This window comes from Clarias gariepinus, chromosome 1, assembly GCF_024256425.1.
Source record: "Clarias gariepinus isolate MV-2021 ecotype Netherlands chromosome 1, CGAR_prim_01v2, whole genome shotgun sequence".
NCBI classification, from domain to species: Eukaryota; Metazoa; Chordata; class Actinopteri; order Siluriformes; family Clariidae; genus Clarias; species Clarias gariepinus.
In genome coordinates, this window is record NC_071100.1 from 35,226,133 (window position 1) to 35,247,324 (window position 21,192).

At 35.4% G+C, this 21,192-nt stretch overlaps 2 protein-coding genes across 2 annotated transcripts; one reads left to right on the forward strand and one right to left on the reverse strand.

Annotated features, from left to right (window-relative positions):
• Positions 1 to 1,687: 1,687 nt before the first annotated feature.
• ndufs2 (NADH:ubiquinone oxidoreductase core subunit S2) lies at positions 1,688 to 11,752 on the reverse strand. The gene is made up of 14 exons (XM_053500321.1): positions 11,600 to 11,752; positions 9,377 to 9,480; positions 9,001 to 9,191; positions 8,701 to 8,821; positions 8,319 to 8,431; positions 6,803 to 6,877; positions 6,621 to 6,698; positions 6,400 to 6,485; positions 6,190 to 6,309; positions 5,708 to 5,837; positions 4,437 to 4,532; positions 2,520 to 2,603; positions 2,225 to 2,282; positions 1,688 to 1,848 (listed from the first exon to the last, which is right to left on the reverse strand). The coding sequence occupies exons 1-14, from the start codon at positions 11,701 to 11,703 to the stop codon at positions 1,811 to 1,813; spliced, it is 1,398 nt and encodes a 465-aa protein (XP_053356296.1). The 5' UTR covers positions 11,704 to 11,752; the 3' UTR covers positions 1,688 to 1,810.
• A 2,602-nt stretch (positions 11,753 to 14,354) lies between these two features.
• Positions 14,355 to 19,593, forward strand: fcer1g (Fc epsilon receptor IgFc epsilon receptor Ig). Its single transcript, XM_053505007.1, has 5 exons — positions 14,355 to 14,514; positions 17,041 to 17,141; positions 17,396 to 17,434; positions 18,245 to 18,271; positions 18,466 to 19,593. The coding sequence occupies exons 1-5, from the start codon at positions 14,451 to 14,453 to the stop codon at positions 18,520 to 18,522; spliced, it is 288 nt and encodes a 95-aa protein (XP_053360982.1). The 5' UTR covers positions 14,355 to 14,450; the 3' UTR covers positions 18,523 to 19,593.
• The last annotated feature ends 1,599 nt before the right edge of the window (positions 19,594 to 21,192 follow it).

Genomic DNA, 21,192 nt, shown 5'->3' on the forward strand with positions numbered 1-21,192 from the left:
CTTTTTCCTTTTTTATTTCATTATCTTTTTATCTTTTAAAAATGTTATGTAATTATTTTTTCACAGCATATCAAATAAAAGCACTGTTTTTATAAGAACGGATAATTAAGAGTTGTTTTGTATCCATCCCTCCGCACATCGTCTGTACAGTTGCATAAGGTGACAAGGAGTTTGGGGCTTAGCAAACTAGACAGGGGACAGCCTGGATGGGGTGCCCACTCATTACACCCAGTCATACACTATAGGCAATTTGGAAATGCCAGTCAACTTACACTACAGTCTTTGGACTGTGGGAGGACATCAGGAGCACCTGCAGGAAACCCACCAAATATGAGGATGTGTGTCACCAGTCGTAAGATGCAGAGCCCTAACCCTGGGGATGTGCAGTGGCACTGTTTACATTTTGAATTATACTGATTCACGAAATTTATTCATTTATTTTCTATAACGCTTTACCTGTACCTAGTTAAAATAATTTGCATTTTTTTCAAAATTTCAGAGTATTCAGAGGAAACCCACCATGGACGCAGACCTGAGGTGGGAATTGAAGAATTGAACCCGTGCGAGGGGACGGTTCTAACCATTATGCCACTATGCTGCCAATTTACAAAATATTGTTTGTATTTACAGTGTACTTATTAAGTGCAGAACTTGGCACAGAGTGTTTTTCTGTTTACTCCTGCACACTGGCTTTAAAACAATTGTGCGTTTAAAATTTGGTGATAGCGTTTGGCTTTTTGTAAAACCTCAAGACTACAGTACAGCTCTCTCTGCACATACTGCCCCTCAACACACTTTCACATCGAAATACAAGCCATAAGCTGTCTGTTGAGGAGGCCATAATGACTAATTAGAAACAACGCCTTATTACTATAGCTGCAGGATGCTGAGGTGAAGACCACTAGTCTGAGAGCAGCAAGTAAGCAAAGGATCTACAGTACTAAGGAACAAGACTGACTATGAAGTGATGATTATAGCCTTATGTTTGGCTCATGGCAGGGTTTGGACAGTAATCATATTTCAGTGGGCCTTTAAATAAATTGTGCGAGATCAAAGTGAAATGCTATCAGTTTTCGTTCTGGTAAATATCTTCCAGGTATTACATTAATTTCTGTTGAAGTTTGCATTTAAATCTTTAATATCATTTGCTGAAGGTTTTCATTACTGAAAATATTAGTATAAAATGAAATAAGCTAGAAAATGAATTGGTTCCTTTTCAGGGTTCAATACAGTATTATAGGTTTTGTTGACTTTCACATGGTTGACAATACTTCTGACACACATTCAGCATTAAACCCTTTTATGTTAATTATTATTATAAATAATTGTTAATTATTATTTATAAAAAGTCCCATAGACTTAACATTGAGACTAACATCAGCTATGACATCATAGTTATAACATCATAGCTATGTCTATGATGCCACAGCAAGCACCACTCACATTTTCTTTAAAAATATGTAATTATTTTACTAGAGGGGCACATTTTCTGAAATGTGCCTCTCTCTAGTAATATAATTATAATGCCACTGAACTGAGGTTTTTGTGGTGTGGTTTTTCAGTGTGGTTATGTAACAATAATCAACCACTTCTTTCTTGCATTTTATATCATTGTATTTCCCTTGTCGTTAGAAGGTCTAGCGTGAAGGTCCTTGATTACAAAGATGGAAACACAAACAGCAACAAGCAGAGACATAAAATATTTATTCCGTTTAATAGGTTTTTTATACATGAATTTGGATTGAAGTTGTCCTTCACATTATTATTAGAGTGAATTTGAAAGACAAAATGGATGTACACAATGGATTCTTTAACGGTCCACCTCCCCAAACACAATGTCCTGGGTTCCTAAAAGGGAAACGCAAAAAGAATTGGTTCAATTGGTATTCTACAGAATGTGTGTGAATTTTCAAATAGTAATGTCCCTAAAATATGGGAAAACATTTCTAAACTTTTCAGTAATGCCAACAAAGTTAAATATTTGGTGTCAACTGGTCCTGGTTAGTCCTCAGTCTTTAGAAGAGAGCTAGCAAATTTAAATTGTCATGGCTACATGAGCATTTTTGTAAGCATTTTAAAAGCCATATCCTAAAGCTATTTATTTGCAGGATAGTTATATGTGTTCTTGTCTTTTGGCTCTTTAAACAGCTGAGCCCCTCATCACTGTGAGACCTAAGACTCTACAAGCAATGTTTTGTTGTTAATATCCATATAATCACTTTACCAATGATGGCCACCACATCAGCAAGCATGTGTCCTTTTGACATTTTGTCCAAACCAGCCTGCAATTTAAAAAGAAACATACATTATAGTAAATCAAATAGACTGCTGATTAAACATGACATGAGGAATGCTGTTGCAATATGAAGTAATCTAGAGAAGTGCCATAATACTAAAAGGATGCACACTGTAAACTGGGAGAAACCCATCTCTTTTATCCTTTATCATTACTGTATTGCAATCTAACATTACAGAGGTATGAGTAGCGGTTTTAGTCTTAAATAAGATAATTAGTTTACCAAGTGAGCAAAGCCTGGGGCTTTTATCTTGCAGCGATAGGGTCTGCTGGAGCCGTCAGAGACCAAATACACCCCAAACTCCCCCTGTGAGAAAACAAAACAAGGTTAGTGCTGAACACATTATAAAAATATACATCAAATACACAGACAGAACCTTGTGGAATAGTGGCAAAAAAAATTCCTGATATGAATCATATGCACAACAAATTTAGCACAACTTTTACTCAGCAAAATTTAGTTTTAAATGTTTAAATACCACATTTTTATAACTAGAATTTTTCACTTCTACCAGCACATCACACTGCATTTGTTTTTGTTTTGTTTTTTTTATTAAAGAAGCATATTACCATACAACTACACGCTGCACAGACACAAAATCTTTGTAGATCATTTAAATTTCAGTGCTTTGCTACAAAGTTCTTATTTCACCAGCTTCAGTCTCAAACACTCTGCTCATGGGCCATGTGATATCTCTAAACATTTGCTCGCATGCATAATGTACACAAACAATCATGGACGTTGCGATCAGATTAGCTCTCTACATTTTCTGGTACAGTACTACAATGGGAAAACAAACAGTTTCAATGAGAAAACACTTTATCAGGGTGTTTTCATAGATATTCAGTTGTTTATTTTGAAGAAGCTGGTCTACCAGTTGCCATATACACCAAATGGCCTCTTTCTGTACAAGAAAGTACCAATTTGGCATGACAATGTTTGAAACGCAATGCTGTTCTAGATTAATCCTAGACTGCTGACCTGAGAGAATAACACCACACTTGTGTGTATATTTGAGAAAAAAGGGAGAAGGGGAGGATCCAATGCAGAAGGCTCTTAAAACGGTAAGCGTGTCTTTGCAGTGTGACAAGGAAATGCACTTCCACTGGGAAGTAGGGATGGGTGATCTGGCAAAAATACTACTGTATATCTCAATTTTCTTTTTTCAGTGCTGGGTCGCAACCCAAGATGATGTAATGATTATTTTTCATTTTTCATTAAATCATTAAATAAAAAGAACACCAACTCCAAGGTTAGTAAGTCTCGGTAATGTCTTCAGGATTGAAAATGCAAAAGATTAAAAAAAATTAAAAAATAAAGAAATAAATAAAATGATGTTTGACAGGTGACATGTTTTTGTAACAATTTAAATATGTAAAAATATTGAATAAATGATTAAAAGTATTTTAATAATTTCTCTTTGCATTACATGTACAGCTTAGGAATGATAATATTTGCAATTTGGTAACAATGTCAAAAGTTTCAAGCTAACCCTTATTTCTTTAGATTAAATTAAATTTAAGGACGCAGATGAGGTTGAAGAGTTACTCGATTAAGTTAAAAGTTACTTTGACAGGCTTAAACTTAAACCGGTTGTTTATGTAACAACCACAACAGGAACCTTATTTCCCCTATCGTCTGTTCCAATCACTCTGCTTTCAGAATCAGCAGCATACTAAAATGTTCTTGTCTATTGTGTAAGAAGCAGCAGCTTTAAAAAACATTAGGCGAACAATGCCTAATGCCCAAGTTTGTCTGGTTTTAAAAATTAGGCGTGTTATGTCAGTGTTTTCAGTACAGTGACAGTGCTGAAAACAACATCAAACATCTGAATTATGCTCATGATTTTGCCCTTAAATTTTTTGTGTTTTAAGGGAGGAAAATTCTTTACATGCATCCTGGTAGTGCACTAGAACATCAGGAATTTCTATTTCTCATAAAATGTATTATCTATTATTTAGCACTCCTTTTTAATATTACTGTATTATGCTAAATGCTTTTCATTTTTGGAAGTATTTACAATATTTCTAATTTTCTTCATAAGCAGCTTTTTATTCGTTCCATCAATGCTGCTACAGTAATAGTAAATGATTTCAAATTGTTCTAGCTAAAGAACTGCATTTCTGTACATGAACTCACCTTTGGTGCTTCAACGGCTGTGTAGGTAGCTCCTGGTGGGACCTGGTAGCCCTCTGTGTACAGTTTGAAATGATGGATGAGGGATTCCATAGATGTCTACGAAGAAAAATACCTTACATGTTAAAAGCCATGCACAAGTATCTAGTGCAATCACTGCTACAGCACATACAGTGATGGGACGTTTGGATCATTTTAGTGACTTTTTGAGTAATTCAGTTAATTTTGTTCTTTTGATCAGAAATTTAATAAGACCCCAAATAAACAGATCCCCAACACATCTACATACACAAATTTTGGCTAATGAAAATATTACAATACAGCTCAGGCCATAGAGTATTATGATGAACAATATGAGCAGCTCAATAATGGTTGGTGTTTCTACGCTATTATTGGATGCAGTGCCGGTTCCGAGCCGGGATAAAATGGGAGGGTTGAAAGTAACGTGACAAAAGAACAAACGATTCGGACCAGACGTCTCATGAGAAGAACCGCTCAATTCTGTTTCCTGTGTACTGCACTGCATAGCATCTATGTTAAGTCATGTGACAAAAAAAATATACAATTTGGACTAGAAGACTCGAAGGTAGCTATTTACTTTTGTACATAACCTACGGAGGTTTTGCGATGCATTGCTTGTGTGCGCCCAGTAGAAAACGAACAAATGACTGAGACTACTTATTCTTTTGAGTCATGTTTAAAACTTGTTCAAAAAAAATGTATTGTTCATGAACGACCCATCACTAGCACACTTCCTACAAAAACACAGAAATGAGCAAATTCATTGTCAAAACAGCCTAAGTCAATTAAATGACCTATTTAAGCTATAATCATAGCTCGACTTAACTATTCACGTAAAAGCACCGAACGTCTCTTCTGAATAATTAAATCTAGTTTCTACAGTTATACAAGAAAACCTTTTAAGAGATCATGGTCTGTAGCTGACTATTGAAAAGGTTCAATTGCACTGTCTAACAATATTAACCTTAGCGATGAACATTATATTTTGTTCTACATTATCGTAAGCACTTAAATCATTTTCACCCTCTTAAACGTCTCACTGCAGGAATTTATTTCAGAGACATATAATTTAAAGTATATATAGGTAATCTAATGCGATGGCAGAATTGCTCTTATGTTTTTTTTTTTCTTTTGCAACACCCAACACAATTTTTCCTTGCCTGAAATTAGATGTACGTGTCTCACATTACTGTCTTATTTTTTACGAACGTTATATCATACGAATCTATTACACGCATTCTCACACAGCATACCTTCATCTCAGATCTCTTTGGTGGTGCGACTTTAGCATCATCCACCTTGATCTCTCCTTCCGGCATCTTGTTGAGAGACTGAAGCATGATCCTTAAAGACTGCCTCATCTCCTCCACCCGGCAAAGATACCTGTATGAACACAAACATCATCTTGTTAATTAAATTTGACAAATGTATACACTTGCATTACTAAATTGCTCTGAATATACTATAAGGTTGTCACTTTTTACAGGGCACAAGCAGACACAATAGACAATATGAAAATGACTATCAACCTAGACCACAACTTTAGAAGGGGACCAAAGCACCAAGGGAAAACCCACTAAGCACAAGGAAAACACACAAACTCCACATAAACAGATTAGAGGTGAGATATAAACCACCAAATCTGAAAGTGCAAGGTGATGGTGCTATTCAAGTCACCACAAAGCCACTTTCAAAATGCACAACCTCCTTTATCTTTTATCACCTTGGTGCTTACCTGTCATAGCAGTCGCCGTTACTTCCCACAGGCACGTCAAACTCCACCTCGTCATATTTGTCATAGGGCTGAGATTTCCTCAAATCCCACTTTATACCAGAGCCCCTCAACATCACCCCACTGAGAGAGTAAGAGGAAGAAGATATGCATGATACATTATTATGCTGAGAAAAGAAAATACAAATCCTATACACTGTCTGTATTTGGTACCTGAAGCCATAATTGAGTGCATCTTCTGCTCCAATAACCCCAATATTAACAGTTCTGTTCTTCCAGATGCGGTTGTTGGTCAGCATCTAAAACCATTCATTAACATTAACAGCTTAACGAAACATATGGTCCACAGTGTTTATGCTAACAGTTGTCGACATCTGAAACTTACAAGCCAGAAGCTAAGACCAACATTCTGTCGAGTACAATGATATTCATACCTCCTCCACCTCATCGATGCGTATTGAGAAGTTCTTACACCACTCGTAAATATCGTCCATGAGGCCCAATGGCATATCCTACAACATACACAATAACCTGGATTCAGTTCAGCTTTTTAAACATACTTACACTTTGGTCTCCTGCAGGTGATGGAAAGGGTTTTAAATTCCAGTGTACTGACCTGATGAACTCCTCCAGGCCGGACATAGGCAGCATGCATTCTAGCGCCAGACACTCGCTCATAGAACTCGAACATCTGCAAGGGATGGAAAGACAAAAAGAAGAAGAACAGGGAGGAAGTTAGATCTGGTATTAGATCCAATGATCCAGCTTTTTCTATACACGCCCTTTGAGCCTTAGAGCTGGGCCATCGAGTCATGTTCCCAGCATGTCCGCAAAAAACTGGTTGAATGCACTAAAATCGGTAAGGATCTAGTATTGTCTACTCTGTCACAATTTTTTGTACATGTTCAAGAAAAGCCTGGTGAGAACGTGATCTAAGCAAGACACAGGATTAAATGAATAAGGACACAGTAACAATGCCCTCATTTAACAACGTAACTAACACCTCTACTTTCAAGTCCCACAAGCATGTCACTGAAAAGAACGATTAAATAGCCTTTTCAATGTGTTAATAATAAATGACAATACGATAGAAAAACCTGACATGGGCCGAAGTAAAAAAAATAGATGAACATACTTTTTTTTTTTTGACCCTACTGGTAATGGATTTAATATTTTTAAAATGAAGGAGGAAACTTAATGGTTTTCTTCAGACTGTGAGGACAAACCCATGAAGTGACTTGCCAAGTTATGTAAAACATTGAACGATGTATGACCTAATGAACTGTGACTTTACATTTTCTGTTACAAGTATAATTTTGTGGAAATGCACAATCATAATCATCACCTACAAACCACTCTTATAGGTTCATCACAAGTCTGTCTCTAAGTAAGCCTAATGCACTATTAAAAAGTAATATATCTACTCGAATATGGTCAGCCATGTGATTTAAGTGGTTCTGCATTACTAAATTGGACACCTTCATTTATACCTCTTAATACTGGATGCTTTGTGGCTTAAGGTCACCACGATGTGCAATTAAGCAATGAAGACTACATAATCACAAGGACCATATGCACCCTGTGTTGGTCTACATAAGATATTTAATGAAAACAGAAACTAGCCTTAAATCAGTGAGAAATGTCAAAAACACTTATTTTGAGTGACTCAGTCTGGTTTTGACAAATAAACGGGTACCCTTTGTAGTTTTTCCAATAAAAACTGTATTTGCACAGGTTGTAAAACCGCTGCCACTTAGGATAACTACATTCATTTTCTATACCAGAAGGCCTGGAGCCTATCCCAGAAAACTCTGGACACAAGGTAGGGTACACCCTGGACAGGGTGCCAATCCATTGCAAGGCACACACAAGCACACCAGACAGGCAATTTGGAAATGCAGATTAGCCTGGAGCAAAAGAAACCAAGCATGGGGAGATAACACTAACTCCACCACACGGACCCAAGACAGGAATCAAACCCTCAGATTAGGAGATGTGAGCCCGCAGTGCTAAACAATATGCCACCATGCTTATGGTGATAATAAATAATGATAATGCTTGAACCAAAACTAAATAAAAAAATAAAAAGATGCAGTTGCTTGCAGGGACAAATGAACTCATCTTCCTCTCACCTTCTCTCTCTCCTCAAACATCCAAAAGAAGGGAGTCATGGCACCAATATCCAAGGCGTGTGTAGTGATGCCCATGATGTGATTCAGAATTCGGGTCATCTCTCCATACAGAACTGAAAGCAAAACATTTTTCATTATTTTGCTGTTGATTATTGTATAGAATTAACTATCCAGTTCAATTAGAAATATTATTATTTTTATTATTATTTAAAAAGCTGGTGAGGGCAAAAATGCAGATCACACAAAAATGACTACTGTAATTATCTTTTGCAACAACCTGTATCCAGGGAGCCTACACAAGATGAAATAATTTAGGTGGGTCACATATAGGGGAAATCACTGAAATAACTAGATTAAGAGCATGACTGTAATTGTCCATCACCTCTGATCCACTGAGCTCGAGGTGGAGCCTGGATATTCAGCAGCTTTTCCACTGCTAAGGCATAGGCTTGTTCATTGCACATCATAGACACATAATCCAGTCTGTCAAAGTATGGGAGGGCCTATGGAGGAGACAGAAGGGCAACTTTATTTCCACAATCATAATCTTACACCCGCAGCCTTATCTTTAATGCTAGGTTACTGCACTTCATCTCATTATCCACACACATCTTAGAAATAACAATGCTACTATCACAATACATAGAATAGTATCTTTACTTAAGCACTTAATCACTTGTACCTGCAGGTAGGTCTTGTACTCAACAAGCTTCTCTGTGCCGCGGTGCAGGAGACCCACGTGAGGGTCACACTTCTTCACAGACTCACCACTTAATTCCATCACCAGACGCAGCACACCGTGAGCTGCAGGGTGCTGAGGCCCGAAGTTTATAGTGAGGTTTGACACATCCTTCTCTGCTGGAGGGTCTTTGTCTGTGGAAACACATTAATGTTTTTTTTGTCATTATATATATATATATATATATATATATATATATATATATATATACACACACACACACACACATACATATATAGCAAGAACCTAGATCTGACATTTGAAGATATCAATCATCATAATAAAGAGTAACAGAGTCAAAAAAGATTACTGTACAAACCATTCCATGGTGGTGGATTCCAATTCTTGGTGACAGCACTAGGGAACATGACTGCACCTGCGTACTGCTCAGTCCACTCCACATCGGGCTGCCATTGCTTCTGCCTACACAGGACAAATAGAAATCTGTTTGTCTCCTTGGAAAGATTTTAATAACTCCAACATATATCTGGAATATAAACATGCACTGAAGTTTTTAACTGGATACTTGGACTCAAAATCCATCTTCTTCGATTAACTGTACAAACTGTTGAAAAGTTTTTCTTCAAATCATGCATGATGTCAGAGGTGTAATGGGGCTGTGCATTAAGACACGCTGTGAAATATTTAATTCAGTATGTATTGAGTCAGTCAACTTTACACGCATTAAGCTTTAAATGTCAGCCCCAAATGCAACCAATGATAACGCTTTTAAATGTGACTAAAAATAGACTTCGGGGTCAAGTGTACTCGAAACAATTCCAGGTCTCTATATGCTCGTTTAGAAAAGGGAAGCATAAAGCCTATTCACAAAGCTATTACTAGGTGAGCAGCCACACTTTACCTCTGAAGTCTTTGCTACGCTAAACAGGGTGAATGCCTGAAAAGCAACTGGCCCTGATGGAATCCCTGGCCAGGTATCTGGAGCATGTGCAGAGCAACTGGCTAAGGTTTTCAAAAAAAATTGTCTTTGGCTCAGACAGCTGCCCCCGTCTGCTTCAAGTCCACTGCCATTGAGCCAGTACCAAGGCACTCTGCTGCAACAGCAATCTCTGACTTTCTTCCCATCACACTCTACCCTGTCTTCAGTGCTTTGAAAGAGTGGTCCTCACCCACTTTAAAACCTGTCTCACACCCACTCTGGAGCCATACTAATTTGCCTATACACAGGCAAATGATGATTGTGTGAGGACAATAACCTGGAATTCCACACCAAAAAGTTTTTTTTAAAAATTAAGTCATTGGGAATTGCAGACGAGCAGGCAATCACACTCACGCTGCCCATTCTTAATTTTGAGGACCTCACCTGGTCCCTAAACTCCTCTCTTTTGGTTAAAAAGGCACAACAGCACCTCTATTTTCTCAAGAGACTTAAAAAAAAAAAAATAATAATAAATAAATAAATAAATAAATAAAAACCTCTACCTGTGCTCCAGGATTCTGAAGTACCATTAAGAGCATTTTTACAAACTGCAACTCAGAGCAGGTACTATTGGCTTCCATATCTGATTTAATCTGTGCCCTGAACACAGTCACCAAGACTGGAACAATTGTGTTCTCAATGATCAAAACAAACCAGACTTTTAAATCAAGCGTTCTTGGAAACCATCCCGGGCCCGTCATAAGAAAACGTCCTTAAAATTTTTTTTTAATAAATAAAAATTCACCTGTGCTCCAACTTTTACCGCTGTACCATTTAGAGCATCTTCGCAAAATAGATTTCAGCGTGGTACAGCAATTGCCACAAAAAAACCAAAAAAAAAAACCAAAACATGAGCTATTATTGAACTGATTTTCCCCCAAATCTCTACTTTTTATTGCACTGCTTTACCCACAACGCAAGACTGCACCATCCATAATCTACAATGCTGCCATTGCACTAGTGTTTATTCCACATATACTGGCCTACAGACACCCATATGTACATTCTGTTTAGCATGTTATCTTCCTGACGTCATCACCTCTACACAATCATTGTTGTTTGCACATATATAATATATATTACAACATACAACCAATTTATAATCCCTCTGCACTCACACTCCTGTACATATGACCTCCACAACCACACTTTACTCACATTACAATTTTTATTTCCTCTTCAATAGGCCACTTATGCACTGCTAACTGCAGTTTATTGGCATTGTAATTTACAAGTACTTTGCACAATTACAAATAAAACAATGTAATTTAAATAAGTTACAAATAATAATAATAATAATAATAATAATAATAATAATCAAGGTGGCGTTTACAGGAGTCAGCAGCTAGCAGCTAGCCAAAGACCTACCGTGCATTAGCGTTTAACAGCAAGTTAACGAATAAAGAAACCCACAATATACATATTTTTAGTTTATCTGCCATATATCTCTCAAACACACACATTAAACCAACAAACCTGTAAACCAAAAGCACATTAAAGCCGGATTGATCTTTGTTGAGACACCTAGCTCATTTCTCAGACTAAACATGGCTTAAACTTCAGCGTTTTTGTTTCTTTTCATGTCTACATATAAAAATGTACCTCGTTTGAAGCAAAGCGCATGCAGGAGTCAAAGAATTTTTGTTTAAAATTGCTGCTGAAGGACGTCCGAGTTGTTTCAGCGACCTCAGTATAGTCGCCGCCATTTTCCCGGCCGACCAACTGGCACCGTTTTCACTGAGACACGCAGCGCGCTTATCAACTGCACCTACTGCCACCTAGCGACGGGAGGAGCTATTACTTCATATTTCCACCACCCTGAAAGGCAGCTTTTAGCGTTGCATGCTAAATCAAACTATATGTCATTCATGTGTCTTCTTTATTTTTCATTTTATAAGGCCATCTCCAAGCAATTTAACATTCAAAATTCTACAATTAGTAAGATTGCTTCGAACCAGTTGCAAATCTTTACAGAAGTGTGTGTCTCAGCAAATTAATTTCCACTGTATGTCAAGACTGTTTAATGCTCAGAGATGTAAAGAAAACCAACAAGAGTTACATCATGTGACCTCTGGAAGCATAAAAATGTTTATGTTCATTACACAAAGGTGAAAATTATGCACAGAGCTGTGTCTTAAAAATCAATCACCGCATAAAATGTAGTTTTATACATTTCTATTTTAATTATATTTTATTGTAACTTTATGAATCTGTAAAAGGTAGATTTATACATTTATCCCAATTTGTTTAATTTTACATTTTCTTAGTACAATTATTTCTTTTTTAGGTCACAAAGCATTTGCCTGTATATCATATTGCGCGTGGTTGTGTAAGTGACAAATAAATTGTGTAAGTGACAAATAAAATTTCTCTCATCATCTATAGCGTTTTATCCTGTGTACAGGGTTGCGGGGGGTCCAGAACTTATCCCAGGAGACTTAGGGCAATCCATTGCAGGGTACACACACATACACACACTCATTTACACAATTTTGGGAACTTTTGGGCAATTAACATAGTCTGCATGTATTTGGACTGTAAAATTAAAGTCCAGACATCAATTGCATTCAGATGGTGTGGCAAGATCTTAGTAAGGGAACATCCCTGACATGAAGAAATGTTGTAATGTTGTAAAGAGTAGTAAGTCAAAATTCTCCAAAATGATCACTGATACAGAAAACATTTACTTCTATGTACTGTTGCTAAAGGTGGGTCTTCAAGTCACAAAAAAAATTGTCACATGAGTAATATATTTAATTATTTCTCTGTTTTCATAAAAGTTAAAAAGTAGAAATCCACACAATTGTCATCTTTACCCTGATAAATAAAAACATTAAACTGAAAGTGGTTGCACTTCCTTTTTTCCCAAGGTCTGTATATTTTTGATTAGCATGGGACTCAAGTAAAAGTAAAAGATTTTATTTTCCTCTGATTTTAGTTCTACAAATTAAAATCTGCATTACATATACAGTATCTCTCACGCTGCCTTCTAATTACCTTGTGTACAATAAATTGTTAAAATGTAGTACCTCTGCTGCTTGGGCTCCATGGAAAGTGATTAAGTCCAGCTCATGGTTTATGCAATGTCCATCCTGCTCTTATTCCGATTGATGCATCTACATGTTTATTGCTTGTTATGTTACTATCCTTGCTACCGGACGTTGGAAATTTCTTTTGGGATAAATAAAGTATCTACGGTGGGTATAGAAAAGAATCACCCACTTTAAAATAATCACATTTTCACAGTGGTTGAAATACAAAAAGATAAATGTCCTTGTATGGTCAGAGCCCATAATGCCCAGGTAAATATGACGATAAACAAAATGCACATTTCACTGTTACTGCTAAATACTTGTGTGGCCCAATTGTAAGCATGTGGTTTAATGTAATTTTTGCGAGGAAAAAAACAATACAAAACAGATAGGACATAGTTTTTGGGATTACTAAATTAAAATTTTAATTGCACATACACAGCCATGCACAGTATGATACGCAATGAAATGCTTATACAACTGCTTGTGACCTAAAAAGAAGCGTTTTCCTGCAAGAAAGAATTGCACTAGCAAGTACAATTATAAAAAAAACGGAATATTTAAATAGAGAAATAAAATTATACAAATATAGAAAACTTTTACCCTAAAAATATACAATCTGTACAAGGTTGCTATAAAAATAGAATTGAAATAGATGTGTATGAAGTGTTAAGTGTGTAAGTTATGCAGGATAAATTACAGCTAAGTGCAATCAGTCCTCATATGTGTGAAAAATGAGCAACGGCCAAACACAAGCAGAACAATGTGCAAGGTCCCAAAGTCCGAGCTCATGCTCTGTATAGAAGACATGCTGTAAAGGCACCACCCCTGTTGTGAAACTGAAAACCGATGGCGGTAAAAACCTCACAAATTCACAAAGACATCAAAAAGCTATTTTATAACTTGTGTGAGATCTAGAATACAGGGTCTTTAGAATAGCTTTATTTAACCAACTCTTGTCTTGAGACTAATTCCCTGCAAAATTCTTCGAAAAAAGAAAAAAAAAAACCTAGTAAACGTGTGTAACCGTGTGGTTAAGACGCTTGTTACCAGTAGTAAACAAAAAGAGTATACAAAATATCCAAGGTTACATTAATTTAAAAAAGATCCTCATATCTACCTACTGTATGAGACTAGAAGATTTTCAAAACAAAAACAAAACAACATCATAAATCATGGTACTGAGTACAGTATACAGTAACTTTTGTCATTTAAGAGAAGTGATGGCCTTTAGACCGTCAAAGATTTTTTTCCACCTTCAGCACTGTGGTGTGGGGTTGGCTTAATCTTCGGAACGGACATGCACATACCACAACTTCCCCTCACATGCCTTTCACATTTAGCTCGAGTCAGTTTCCTGAAAGCTAGCCGTCCATCGACACAGCATACTTCTGTTTCTCTGTAAGGCCTAAGTTTCAGTTATGGAGAAGCCTGGATTCACTCTGATTTGGCTCCTTCCTCTTTCGATGACCATTGGACAAGCTGGTAAGTAATGTAACTTTAATCTAATGTAACCAATGAAAGATTATATCACATAATTTATACTTTATCTCTCAAGCTGTAAAGGCTTTGACTATCAAAAGGAAGTGGTCAGTGCTATCTCAAAGCTAAACGACCGTAACACACCTACTTTCTTTATATATACTGGATATGCTGCTTAATACTGTATATCTTTTTAAATATATATTTATATAAAAAAGGAACAGTCTTACAACCAACCTTGATGAACACAAACTCAAGTTTGCAGTATTGACTTTGTTCAGAGTTTGTCACCCTGGACTGATCACTGATCAGAAAAAAATGACATTTTTAAATATAATTTTATTCGGAAGAAACATGGAATAGTTCAGTGTTCCGTTATTAAGTACAGAAAGATTAGCAAATTTTGGCATAAGGACAGTGGAAAAAGTTTCGATCTCAATCACAGTCATGGATTTTTACGCACAATGAAATACACCACTCCATTAATTTTCTAATATTTAATGCACAACAATCACAACAAACAGATTGTTGTGCAGCACATTTCCACTGTTTTAAAACATTGAGATTAAATGTTTCAGGATGGTGTATACATCCAATAACGTCAATCTGCCAGCTTATTGATCTTACCACAACACCTTACCAATTTAAATGCAGCATTAATTTAATTTGAATTTTAATATCATAGTTATAGTGTTATATTACTACCGAGTTTTTGTGAAATGCTCTTAATTTCTAGTTTATCATTCTTATTCTACTGGTGGATCATTTTCTGTCTTTTTAGAACTAAATGCTTAAAACTAAAAAAAATATCTGAGGCCAGGTTGCATCCCAGCCAAAGACCAAGACTATTTGAAGCCTAAAATGGGTTACATTATTAATTTATGCAAATAGGATTAGTAATTAATCATTTGATTTATTATAATCAATTATATTTTTATTGCCTACGATGTCATTTTTTTGCATAAGTAGAATGAAATTTGGCTATTTTTCATTGTAAATAAGCGTAGAAAAATACGTATGCACATCTTGTGCTTATTAGCTAAGTTAGTTCTGTGCCGTTAGAAGTGAAATATATACTGTATATATGGATTAATAATCCGTTCAAACACACCAGGTAGAACTGTGTTTTAAACTGTACGATTAGCAGTATACTTTGGTACAGGGTTTATCTGAAACTGTAGACATTATCTTTGTATCCCATTGGCTGAATATAAAAAAAAGTTTGATGTGTTAAGATATTGTTTAAAATGTTTTTCAATTTTATTAATTCTTTCCAAAGAGCTATGATAATTCCATGCCAGAAAAGCTGCAACATTTTAATATTTGTATAGTTATCTTGGAGCAGCCCCTTGTATATACTTGTAATTAAAATATCTAGTATGTTCAATAGATAGAAAAAGTTTCTAAAGTATACCCAGCCTGTCAATGCATTGTGTTGAGCCCTGACCCCCCCACCAGGCGCCCCCCCACCCTCCCAAAAACACAGACACTGATAATTTCCAGTGAAAAAATTATAGATCAATGCCTGTTTTTTAAAAAGTTTTTAAGTTATGTTAAAGCACAAGACAACAAGTTACAGTTTACAGTAGGGTAAATAAACTATGATGCAACCAGGCATGGATTATCTTGCGCAGCAGATCACGATGTGTGTGTGTTTTTTTAATGCCTCTAATAACACAAAGATTCCATTACATTTTATTTACTGTTAAACAGCACATCATGCATTTTACCTATTTATAGTGTGTGAAACTAGTAAGTTCCTGTAAAGACTTTCTCCTTACAGAAATCTTTATCATGGTAAATTACGTCACATTTTGACCGGTCATTTTCCTTATAAAACAGAACCTTTTAAAGACTGGTCAGAAGTTGTCAAATCAAAGGCTCCACTACATTATTGCTTATAGATGCAGATTTTCATTCACAGGAAACACATAATATAAATAAAATTCTTTTATGATTTTTAAAATAATTTTTTTTACCACATCCACAATTAAACATAATGCAGCATACAATGAGATTTTTTAAAGCAAATGTCTGATGACATCAAACAGTAATGACTATATGGACCGATTTTGGTAAGAGAGCTCAGTGGCTTTGTAATGATCAGTATTTTTTTCCACCATGGGAATGCGTTTAAAATGAAGGACTTTGTGTGTTCCACTGTGACATACAGTAACATACGTTTTCTTTTTTTTTTGCCTTTAACTTCAAGACATAGCTAAAAGAAATCCTGCTAAGGCAGTACATTTATTGTTATAACCTTAGTAATAATTTTTTACTGACATTCTACAACATTTAACATAACCATGAAAGGATAAAAAGTATGTCTGGGCTACATCACATTTTACTATTTACATGACACTGACTTTAGTTTCCTGTTGTCTCACTGCTTACATTTCTAATAAAAAGTACAAAAATAACTAATATAAAGAAAAAAAAATATTTTTTTTAGTACTGTAAAACTTCTTATTGAAGGTCATGACAAGGAAAATGTTATATTCATTACTAACAACTATTACTTTGTGAAAGCTGCTATGGATGGTGGAAGTCAAGCGTACGTCTGCTATATCTTGGATGCTATTTTGTTTGTCTACGGACTTGTCCTGACCGTCCTTTACTGCAGGTTAAAGGTACACACATTTTATTCACTTATTTATTATATATGTATGTAGTTAAAAAAAAAAGTAAAAATAAATAAAAAATAAATACACACACACACACAAACACACATATATAATTATTATTATTTTAATTATTACTGTGTGTAATAATTGTTTGTGATTTGTTTTTGTTTTTTTTGTAAATTTTACAGCTTTAATTTTAAAAGCACTAAAAAAAAACACTGTTAGTCCTTCTGTGAATTTTGTTGTTTTCACACATACAGATACTGCAGGAACTTTCAAAAAAACAGGCTGCTGCAAAGGTAACACATACACACACACACACACACACACACACATACACACACACACACACAAACACACACACACACAGACTTTAGGGCACTTTACTGACATGTCAATAATAAAGCTAATTAATGCTTTACCTACATCAAAAATCAAACTCTGTCCTTGACCTCAGTAACAAAACAGGAACTTTGTGCGAACAAGCCAAATGTCCCATGAGGAAACATGTCTGATATTCTCCACCAAGATATAGAAACATCCTATGCCAAATAAAAAAATACACAATTATTACAACCAACAACACTTATTATACAATGATTACTATTATACAATGACTTATAACTTTAGATCATTAAGAAATTTGGCCTTGGTTGAGATCTAATTTTTTCGGGTGCCGCTTAAGCTGATAAGTTTTTAAAGGTTTCAATCTGCTATTAAAAAGTTCTGCTTTTAACATTTTCTGAAAGAGAAATGGACAGTTCTCCATACAAATGAAGCAAAGACTCTTTTAGGGTACTTTATAGATATAAAAACGTGATATCTACAGTATAGCGTGCATAAATGCATTACTACACTCAACTTTTTCGATTTTATCAGTATGATGTACCACAGCTAATATTAGCAGCACATATTTAAGCACACTGTGGTTTAAGTGAGTTGACGTTGGGTGAGATCTCTTTCGTTCTATCACTCATTCTGTCCACCCCACTTCTATTTTTCACACTTCTAACTTCCTCTTATACATTTCTATATGTATGTTGCAAGCAATTCTCTACATTCTCAAATGTACATCTTGATGATTTTTTTTTTCCATTTCAATCTTGCAGAAAAAAGCATCAGAGGGAGTCTACGAAGTAAGTTTTGCCTCTCATTACACCCAGGAATGATGATTTACACTTCATAGTTTAGTACTTTCTCTTTCCCAGCATGCCTCAGTGCACCCACAAGGGTCCAGGGCTTGAGAATCAGCTTAGTTAGAAAATGTTGACCATGGGTGGGTGAGAGTTGTGAAACTCATTAACTCGATGCCTTTCTGTAATTCTCACAGGGACTTTCACATCGTACTCAAGATACCTATGAGTCCATTCAACTGAAGAAGACATAAGCATAAGATGGACATGTGAAAGAAAAAAAAAATAAATGTAATGCTTTATTTTTCCTTTTATTTTTAGCAATATTTTATTTTTTAGCAAAAACAAACATATCTAATTTTACTAAAAAGCTTAATAATAATTATTTGCAAATCATTTGATGTCTTCATATTTTGAAAAGTATACATTTATTTGAAGCAAAGTAAACAATTTCATGAGAACATGAATGTTAGAAAAGTAGAATCATAGAAAGTAATATTAAAAGCTATTGGGAAATCTGAGAAATTAACATTTTTGTTCTATGAACAATATGTCTTTTATGCTGATTAACTGTACATTTATGCACTCAATGTCTTACATCTCTGCGTTGTATTTTTCGTTTATACAGCCTTTTTAAAAGGTGTGTGCTGACTTTGTATAATTGCAAAATTTATATATATATTTTTTTAAAAATGGCTACTCTTGCTATGTTTCTCTTCTGCAAAGTTGTCTCACACTTCTGTGGTTGCTATGGCAACAATCATTTCTTGCAACCACAGTGTTCAATTAACTTCCTGTTGGGTTACAGAAATGTACAATTGCAAATAAACTAAAGCAATTGTGATATAAATATATGATATAATATGTATATATATGATATAATATAGAATATAAATATATTTATATACAAATATATATTCTGTAATAATATAAAATAGGTATTGATTTCTGCATAATGAGACCTTTAATGTTAATGCAGTTATGACATTAAGCACGAGAGAGCAGCGTTTATGCACATTTGTTACCACTAACATGCCTTTACGACACCTTAACCTGTTAATCATTATTAATTCAACTATTGAAATGCTGTGTTTGTTTACCAGGTTTCTGACCCATGCTTACATGTTTATGGTTCTCTGTTATTTAGTATAATTCATTTGTATCCATAATTCTCTGTCTTGTATTATTTTCTTGCCTCATTTATTTCAGTAAAATGTATCTACATGCATTCAGGCTGTTGAGCCTGTTTCTTGTAAGCCAATAACAAATTCATTTACATATTTTATACATATATATACATATTAAAGCTTGCTGTTTTACTATTACCTCTGGTGTGAAATAACTGCCTTCCATCGGTTTCAATGTGCATAAGTTTATGAGGACAGTGGTAGCTCAATAGCTTTTGATCAGAAGATTGAATTTAAATTCCAGGTCTGCCAAGCTGCCACTGATATGAGTAAGGCGCTTGAGCAAGGCCCTTGGGCAAGACTTTTAACCCCATTTAACATGCAGGGATAAGCAAATATGCAAAGTTTTTTTTTTTCTTTTTTCTTACACATTTAGCCATGGAGAATGAATGACAGAAGGGATGTGGCAAGTCATGTCACAGAGGCTCAAAATTTGTCAGAGCTATTTAGGTTAATTAAATATTATCAACCACAACATACCATCACGGCTTTCGTCAGGTTCTAAATTCATATCTTCATCTCTAATTATGACAAATATTAGGATGCATGCTATAAAACCTCTCATACAATCTTTTATGACCGTTTTACAGCACGCATACTAAACGTTTTCCATAAATTCGTTTTTAATTACATACGTTTTTTTTACAGAAGTGTGGCCAGGTTATGACCCATAAAACGGAAAACAAAGTATTCTAACTAAAATAAACTTAGTACAGATTAGGAGGTGATATAGCTAAAGATGTTAGCATAGTAATTCCTAATTATTACAATGCTATATGATAGGCATAAATTTCTTTTTTAGGAACTTGCTCGAAAAAAAGTAAAACAGGAAAAATGCAACAAAAAGAGTCTAGTATCGAAATACAGTGGTGTGAAAAACTATTTGCCCCCTTCCTGATTTCTTATTCTTTTGCATGTTTGTCACACTTAAATGTTTCTGCTCATCAAAAACCATTAACTATTAGTCAAAGATAACATAATTGAACACAAAATGCAGTTTTTAAATGATGGTTTTTATTATTTAGGGAGAAAAAAAATCCAAACCTACATGGCCCTGTGTGAAAAAGTGATTGCCCCCCCCTTGTTAAAAAATAACTTAACTGTGGTTTATCACACCTGAGTTCAATTTCTGTAGTCACCCCCAGGCCTGATTACTGCCACACCTGTTTCAATCAAGAAATCACTTAAATAGGAGCTACCTGACAGAGAAGTAGACCAAAAGCACTTCAAAAGCTAGACATCATGCCAAGATCCAAAGAAATTCAGGAACAAATGAGAACAAAAGTAATTGAGATCTATCAGTCTGGTAAATGTTATAAAGCCATTTCTAAGGCTTTGGGACTCCAGCAAACCACAGTGAGAGCCATTATCCACGAATGGCAAAAACATGGAACAGTGGTGAACCTTCCCAGGAGTGGCCGGCCGACCAAAATTACCCTAAGAGCGCAGAGACAACTCATCCGAGAGGCAACAAAAGACCCCAGGACAACATCTAAAGAACTGCAGGCCTTACTTGCCTTAATTAAGGTCAGTGTTCACGATTCCACCATAAGAAAGAGACTGGGCAAAAATGGCCTGCATGGCAGATTTCCAAGGCGCAAACCACTTTTAAGCAAAAAGAACATTAAGGCTCGTCTCAATTTTACTAAAAAACATCTCAATGATTGCCAAGACTTTTGGGAAAATACCTTTTTTTGGGAAAAAACTTTTTGGGAGGTGCATGTCCCATTACATCTG